The sequence below is a fragment of the Penaeus japonicus genome, unplaced genomic scaffold (genome assembly GCF_977035675.1).
Source record: "Penaeus japonicus unplaced genomic scaffold, GWHDUDI00000001_assembly GWHDUDI00000021, whole genome shotgun sequence".
Classification (NCBI taxonomy): domain Eukaryota; kingdom Metazoa; phylum Arthropoda; class Malacostraca; order Decapoda; family Penaeidae; genus Penaeus; species Penaeus japonicus.
The window spans coordinates 22993057-23001716 of record NW_028234423.1 but is presented as its reverse complement, the minus strand read 5'-3'; the positions used below and the strand labels follow the sequence as shown (position 1 = coordinate 23001716).

Here is an 8660-nt window from a genome sequence, read left to right as displayed (position 1 = left end):
CCCCACTGATGTGGAAGTGTTTAATTGCAATGTGGACCCCCAAAGAAATGAAAGTGAGCGGGTGCAGCCTGAGACACAGGCACGCAAGAATGAAAATGAGTCAGGCAATGGCACACTTTCCAGCTCCATTCGGAGGATGAAGAAGGTACGGAAAACTGTGGCAACTACTCAGACAGAAGAAAATGTAATGCCTGAGGATGACCTCTTTATACCACCAACCTTCCAGCCAGATTCGATCTCCATCCGAACTAGTTCCCTGCGCCGCATCCGGAGGGCTCAGAAGGCAACTGTGTCAGTGCAGACTGATGATGTCATTCCCGTGTGCTTTGAAAATCTCCATCTCTCTCTCATGGACTTCAAGGGCGAGCAGCCCATCGCAGATTCACTTGGGCCTCCTCGGCACTCAGACTCGCTTATTTACATGAACATCCCTGCAGCGCTCCTTGAGGTGGTGGAATCTGGCAATGATGCAGACGTTAGTGATAGTGAGGAAGGGGAAAATGATGGAGAGGACAGGGATAGTGATGATGGTGACTTCAGAATATACAGCAAAGTTACAGAAGAAGGCAATTTTGACGATGAATCACATGTGATTACCAGACTTTCTCCAGGGGACGTGACGGTGAAAGTGTCCAGTAGAAGGAGTAGCTGTACAGAGTCCTCCAAGGGGCATAATGAAAGTGCCTTTCTTTTGCATTATGAAAGTGATGGGAAAGAGGAAGATGGGATTATACAAGGTAATGAAAGCGAAGGCGAAGACGAAGGTGCAGACGATAAAGCCAAAGATGTTTTCCATGAAGACAGTGAAGAACAGAGCGACAGAAAAGTTAATGAAACGGATAATGAAGAAGATAATCCTGTCTTAGATACGCATGATAGAGATTTTGAAGATTCCGAAAGTCATGTTGATAATGATGGAAATGACGACGATGATGATAAGGACGAAACCGCCGATAATGACGAAGCTGATGACGATGATGAAGATGATAGTGACAAGGATGATAACAATAACGAAAATGATCACTATGGCGAAGGTGATGATAATGACGAAGATGAATACGGCCAGGAAACCTCTGATAATGAGAATGCATTCACTGATAGCTACGCAGAGGAAGAGAGGGATGACACGGAAGATGTTGAAGAAGAAGAAAAGGAATACAAAAATCAAAGACCCAAGCTTGAACATGTCGATTCTTGTACCCAAACAGTGGACGACGACGACTGGTCAGCTACAGAAGAAGAAAAAAGGGAAAAAGTGAACCAAGAGGAAGGGCAACATAAGGATGATGATGAAGGATCTGATGAAGAGGAACAACACAACGATGCAGAGGAAGAGGAAAATGTGGAAGATGTAGAAAAAGGGCAAGGGAAATCAATAAGCAAAAGGGAGAGCATAGAAGAGGAGAGGAATGACAATGGAAATGACAATGAAAGGAACTATGGTGACAGAAAAAGTGAAGACGAAGATTCGGATAGTAAGGAATATGGTGAGAATAAGGAAGAGGCTAGAAATGGAACTACAGGCAGCAAACAGCACCTGAAAAGAGGGAATTCTCTAGAACACGAAAAGGAGGGAGACAAAGGTAAAACCAATGAAAGACGGAAGAGCGAAATTAGCTGGAGACAGAGCATAGCCAGAGACGGAGGCAAGACAGAAATCCCCAAAGATGGCTGGATGTGGCAACAAGTGAATGACGAAGAAGTGGAAAGCAATGGAAGGAGAGAGAATGAAGTGGCCCAAGAAATGGAGACAAAGGAGCAAAGAGAAGAAGAAAGGGAAGATCAAGATTCGAATGGGATGAATAAGCAAAAGGAAGAGAAACCCGATATTATCAAAGAATTGAAAGTGGATAAAGAGATCTACAGAGAAGTTAGAGACGATGAGATGAATAAGACATATGAAACCGATGAAACAAAGGAAGACGAAGCAATTAAAAAGAATTGTATAAAAGATCGGCAAAATATAGCTAAGGAAGAGAAAGAGGTAGAAGAGGTGAACGAAGAAAGAACAAGAGAGAAGGTAAAAGAAAGACTAGAAGATGGTGAAATAAGGAGAATAAAGGGGGAAGAAGAAGGCATCAACAGAAAGGAGGGAAATGAAAGCATCAGAGAAAAAAATGGAGACATAGAAGGAGAAAATAGAAAGGGGAAGGTAATTGAGAGAGCACAAGCAGGTGAAGACAAAATATTCAAAATAAAAAGTGAAAAGAAACCAAGAGAAGAGGATAAAGAACGAAAAAAGGCAAAGGAAGAAGGGAAAATAAGCGCAGAAGAGAGATACAATGCATTAGAGAGGGAAGCAAAAGGCATGGAGAATGATGGAGGAAAGAGAGAAAGCAGAGGAAGGGAGAGAAGAGTCTTCACGCCTCGTCAGAAATTCAGCGAGAAGAGGTCAAGGCACGAGAGGGGAGACTTCTCTCTGGCCGACGATGCCCAAGTTGCGATAACTGAACCAGCTGCTTCGTCGGAACCAGTTTCTACGGAAGAATCGGCTGTTAGGAATTTAACACCGACTAAAAGCGGTCGACCTTCTGGACAGAAGCCAGTAACCAAAGATATGAAACTGGACAAAAAAAAAGTTAGTTCATCTGATCCACCAACGGTTCTTTTGGCAAAGGCAGATGCTGAATCCGAGCCACAAATCGCCACAGGAAATGCAATAGATATAGAAGAGAATCCAATGGCAATGAGAGGAGAAGAAGTAGCACCCATCGCCAACTTTTCCGAACCAGAGACAGAAGCCAAGACAGCCGACTCGGAAATCAAACCTCTCCCTCAGAAGGAATTAGAACGCAAGACGAAATCGGAAAACAGCGAAGATGAAGGAACGATCGCAAAAGTAGAAGTTGAAGAAGAGATTCAGACACAAATGGGAATTGAAGAAGGAAGAACAAAAAGAGAACCAAAGTTTGAAGGAATGGCTGCATCGTTAACAACAGAAGAAGACACTGCGTCAACCAAAGAAGAGGATGAGAAAGAAAATGAAGAAATGGCACATAAAAAGGATTTAGAAGCTTCCAATGAATACGAAAAGATCGAGTCATGCGTGGTAGATAACGAAGAAAGAGAGCAATTGGAAATGACAGAAAATGAGGATACGAGAGATATCTTGCCTGGCGAAGAGGAGAAAGAGACTACAGCAGACCCAGAAGACAAGGCTGGAGAGTTGGAAATGAGTTCCAGAGGAAGACTAGGGAACGACTCAGCACCCCTGAAGCTGACAGAGGCAACAAGAGACACCTTTGCCGAGGATGACGAAGAGTGCATCGTGATCACCTACCGGCCGCCCCTGAAGCAGGTGAAAATGGGAAGGCCAGGGCAGGACGCAGGTGTGAGAGGAGAGGCAGATGGTGCTGACTGGAGCCCCGAACCGTCAGGGCGAGCAGACGAAAGAAAAGAACAGGCTGATGATGAAAAGGATATGGGTAGCAAAGAAAGGGAGGAGGCAAAGAGAAAGAAAACGCGGAGATCAAAGAGGAAAAAAGCAAAGGAGGGCGTTGATACAGAGAAGAAAGAGGGGGAAGAGAAACACATGGTAGATGAAGGAAAAGTGGTTTTGAAAGACGAGGACAAGAAGAAGAAGAAACGACCAAGGCAAAGAAAGAATAAAAATGAGAAAGAAAAGGTATCGCAAAGAGACTTGAAAGAAGATTGCAAAAGTGAAATTCAGGAAGGGCATCGCTCCCAAGAAAATCCAACCGGAAGAGAAAGAACAGCAGCTGATCAAGAACCACAGTTCGCAGCGCGTCCTCCGACTCGACAGTGGGCGGAGGAAATAGACGAGGAAGGTCTTGGCGAGTGGGGGGAGGAGGAGAAGGGAGAAACGAATAAATGGAAGGAGGAAGAGGGAAATGAAGATGGCACGAGCAACTATGATATGAGTGAGTCAGGAAGCAGCATAGGCCGAGTCCGTGAGAGGAATCCTACGTCTCAGCTGAAGGCAGGAGAACATGGCCCGTCACTGGCTGTGGAGGAGGACGTCATCTTGACAGAATCTGATGCCCTCGAGGAAGAAGAGGATACTTCGTACTATGAGGAAGAGGGAGAAGGATCGAGTCGATACGAGATGGAGAGTGAGGAAGGAGGAGAAGGAGGAGGAGAACAGAATGCATTTGAGGAATACCTTCTGCTTCGTGAGGGCGAAGGTCTCGACGAGATGCAAACCGTCGATCGCATCTTCAAACAGGTCTTTGAGGACTACAACGACGGCGAGTTCCTTGGGGAAGGGGAGGTGTCCGAAGGGGAGTGCGACGACTCCTTCCACTTCCTAGGGAATGGGAGGGAGAGGGTAGAAGGAGCTGAAGGGAGAACTAAAAGTCTTACCGGTCTCCGCGTTGAGGGCGATGGTTGTCCTCCTCCTCCGCCTCCATCTCTCACTCCTCCCCCCTGCCTCATCACCCCCCCTCCTCCGCCTCCGCATTCCCCAGTCACCCCTCGAAAGGGTCGTGGAGCGGAGCTGAAGGTTTCTGACCCGAAAGAGAAAAGAGTCAAGTCCTCAGAACTCGAAGTCGAGTCCAAGAATGATCTCGATGTCCAGTCCAGCCGCACTTCGGTTCCGCCAGGGGCTGAGGTGATGCAAGGTCAGTACCCGAGACCCTGCCTCGACCTGACCTGACCTGACCTCACCAGCTGACCGTGTTGTGGCTGCCCGTAATAACACTTTCCTGGAGTGTGTGCTTTGTATTTTACTAAAGAGGTAGGACTAACAATGTATACATTAATACTCTTGCGTTTGTCCCACCAACACCTCTTTGTCTCGGCCTAAAATGACCTTCTCTTGAGGGATTACATGCACATTATCTCGCAAGAAGAGAAAACCGACTGTGACCTTTGTTAGGTGTTGATCTTAAAGTAATGCAGTTAGACTGTGATACCATTAGACGTGAAGATGCTGGCATGCTGATGTAAAGTTGTTCCTTAGGTATTTGAAGCGAAGATTAGATTTAGACAAGCAGTCATTTTGGCTTTTGGCATGACTGCACTTTAGTCTTGGTAGACATGTTGATTGCCATGAGTTCAGTGAGGATATTGATGTTTATGCTTGATAAGACATAATTAACATGGCAGAAATAGATGTTGACTTTAAGACAGTGGGGATGAAGAGGGGGTGGGTTTAATGCTGTAAATGACAGTGACAATAATTGTGATGATGGTAATAGTGACACTTATAAGACGAATAAGACGAAAAATAAATGAGGAAGCAATAAGGGATAAATAAAAGGGATAAAAGAAGAAGACAGATCAATACAGGAAGGAAAATCTTGAAGTGACAGTAGAAGTGACGGTAATATAACATGATGAAGAAACACAGAAACAGGGAGACACAGAAGGAGTAAAAGGGACGTTCAAAGGGAGAAAAGAAAAGAGCACTTCATAGGCCGCTGTATTAGCCACCGCCGTGTAGACCCTGTGAGGCTAACTGCTTCTCGGCCTCCTTGTTGCCCGCATTCCCCCAGTCGCTCCTGTGCACCGCGCTCCTCCTTGCCCTTCCTGCTACTGCTCTCTTCTTCCCTGCTGACACTCCTAGTTTCTCTCCGTGTTAACAGCCCCTTTTCGCTCCCCTTCTCACTCCCTTCTAACGAATTCCTCTTTTCACTCCATTACTCCATTCCGCCCACGTACAGTCCCTTATACTCCCGTCTTACTAACAAAATCCCTTCTCAAAACCTCCTTCTCACTCACTATTAAGAGATTCATACTCCCACTCGTCCTTGCTATGTCTCCTTCTCTCTCCTTACAAACAAACTTCCCGTTTCACTGCACCCCCCTCCCCATTTACTCCTATCTAACAATACTTCCCTATCACCCCCCTACCCCACCATATACCCCCACCCTCCAACACCCATACCCATCTAACCAAGTCTCACCCCTCCACCCCTTCCCCCCACCTGACTCTCCCCCTCCCCCTCCCCCTCCCACACCCACAACCATCTAACTAAGTCTCACCCCTCCACCCCTTCCCCCCACCTGACTCTCACCCTCCCTCTCCCCCTCCCACACCCACAACCATCTAACTAAAAGTCTCACCCCTCCACCCCTTCCCCCCACCTTACTCTCACCCTCCCCCTCTCACACCCACACCCACACCCACACCCATCCAACCAAGTCTCACCCCTCCACCCCCTCCCACCCACCCCCCCGCCTGACTCTGACCCTCCCACACCCTCCCAACAATTACCTCCACCCCCTCCCTCCCCCCCCGCCTGACTCTGACCCTCCCACACCCACACCCATCCAACCAAGTCTCACCCCTCCACCCTTTCCCCCCCACCTGACTCTCACCCCTCCACCCCCTCCCACCCACCCCCCCGCCTGACTCTGACCCTCCCGTCGCCCTCCGGCAGAGAAATTGAAGCGGTCCAGCATGAGGACACAAGCCACCCAGACGGATGCCGGATCTGGAAGGAAGTCACTGCCAACCTTAGCTCTTAGTCCTCGCAGCGAAAAGGTGGGACGACCGAGGAGGCCCTTGAGATCGCTTGAGAGAACTTTGTTTTATTCGGAATGGTTTGGTTGACCTTAGACAGTTGGATTGATTGATTGATTTATTGGTTTGTTTTTGATTTGTGTGTGGGTTTATTTTTTTTGTTTTAGTTGCTTTGTTTTTTTTGTTTTGTTTTAGTTTTGCTTAGTGTGTTTTTTTTTTCTTTTGTTTTTTGTTTTGTTGTGTGTGATTTATTGTTATATGTTTTGTTATTAGATTTACTATAGCATGTTAATAACAATTCTATTATTAATGATGATAATAATGATGAAAATAACACTATTAATAAAATCAACGGTGATGATAATGGTGATGATAATAATCGTGATGGTAATGATAATGATGCTGATAATAATAATGATAAAGAAAATGCAATGTAATGTTGAAAAAAAAACAATAATGATAATGGTAATAACATTAATAAATTATAATGATAATCATAATGATAATATTGATGATAATAATAAAGATAATATTGGTGATAATCATAATGATAATGTTGAAGATAATTATAATGATTATTATGATAATGCTATGATGATTATGATAATAATAGTACTTATTTCAACATCAACAGCAGTGATAAAGATATTAATGATTATGATAATTATAATATTATAGTAATTTGATGATGGTGATAATAATGATAACAGTAATGATAATGATGATAAGGATAATGCTGATAATGATATTCATACTAATAATGGTAATAATAACAATATAACAATAACACTAATAATAATAATGATGATAATAGTAATAATAATAAATACAACAACAGTAATAGTAATAGAATATGGTAATAATAACGAAGATACTAGTGATTTTGATGATAATGATAATAATAATGATGATGATAATGATAGTAATAAAGTAGTAATAAAATGATAATGATAATATTAGCAATAGCAATAACAATGGTAATAATAGCGAATAGAATTATGATAATTTTTGTTTAGTTCATAACCTATGGTAATTAAAATAAATATGATAAATATATAATAATCTTAAATATTATTATATTCATCATCTACTACTATCGTCCTCATCATTGTTTCATAAATAGTAATAAACATAATCCCGTTTTAATCAAGTATCTAATATTAGTCAAATAGTTTTCTTAATCGTATAGTCATGTGATATAATTAGCAGCACTTTTGATTTACATTTACATTACATTAGTTGCCTTCACATAGCTATAGTGATAGACACTAAGAAATATTAGGTGCATTTGCATGAAGAACTGCACATGATTTTTTTTTTCACGAAGAATATTTATATCTGTATATAACATAGATCCATACATGCAGTCATACATAAAACACAAACAAACACACACACACAACATCAGTTTATGCGAGTTGAGTCCCAGTCGCACCCTGACGAGGTCGTGTGCCGCAGGCTGAGATGGTCTCCCAGGGCGCGCAGACCAACGGCAACGGAGTCCGCCGCAAGCTAATCAAGAGCTTCTCGGAGGCGGCGCACTACGAAGGTCTCGAGTACGAGATCTACGACTTGGACGACTTTATCGAGCCCCCCCTGCCCTCCAGAGCCGCGTCTGAAGGGCCACCACCTTGCCCTCCGAGATTTTCCCCCTACGATGACATCCCACTCGAGGACGGCCCGGCGCCGCCTCCGCCGCTCAAGTTCCGACAGAATTACCACGAGATCTTCATTGATTCGTCGCCGAGAAAGCCGCGTCGGAGACTGCAGAAGACGCTCTCGGAGGGCGAAATCCTCTCCGAGCGGCGGAGGGCCCTGAGCATGGCCTCGGGCTATCTCGAGGTGGACATCAATGGCTTTACCGGCAACGAGGAGGAGGTTATTGAACCCCAGTGTGTTGATGAATGTTCCCGCGATCTCTCTCGCAGCAGAATCTTCAGTCATCCTTCACTCCTAGAGGAAGAGGAAGAGGAATTCCACGAGAATATGTTCCACAAGGAGATCTTACCAACTTCTCTCTCCCCAGAGAGGAAGATGTCCCAAGTGTCCACCGACTCCGATCTAAAAACCTTCGACCCCAATGAGTTCCGTACTGAAGAGCACCTGCTGAGTCAGTTGGCCACCCTGTCCTCCGACTCCCTTGGCGAGGGCGGAACCCCCATGTTTGAGAGCGGTGACATACCCGAGGGCCTGATAATGAGGGACGGCTCGCCCCTGCTCTTCGCTAGCATAT

At 44.7% G+C, this 8660-nt stretch overlaps 1 protein-coding gene across 1 annotated transcript in view; it reads left to right on the top strand.

The window, feature by feature from the left end:
- Positions 1-8025, top strand: part of LOC122254395 (uncharacterized) — a 92643-nt gene extending 84618 nt beyond the window's left edge. The window contains exons 9-10 of the mRNA XM_086548837.1: positions 1-4580; positions 7886-8025. The exon at positions 1-4580 is cut by the window's left edge and continues 2497 nt beyond it. Coding sequence (XP_086404963.1) covers positions 1-4580; positions 7886-7890 — 4585 coding nt within the window. The 3' untranslated portion in view covers positions 7891-8025. The remainder of the gene's footprint in view (positions 4581-7885) is intronic.
- Positions 8026-8660: the final 635 nt, after the last annotated feature.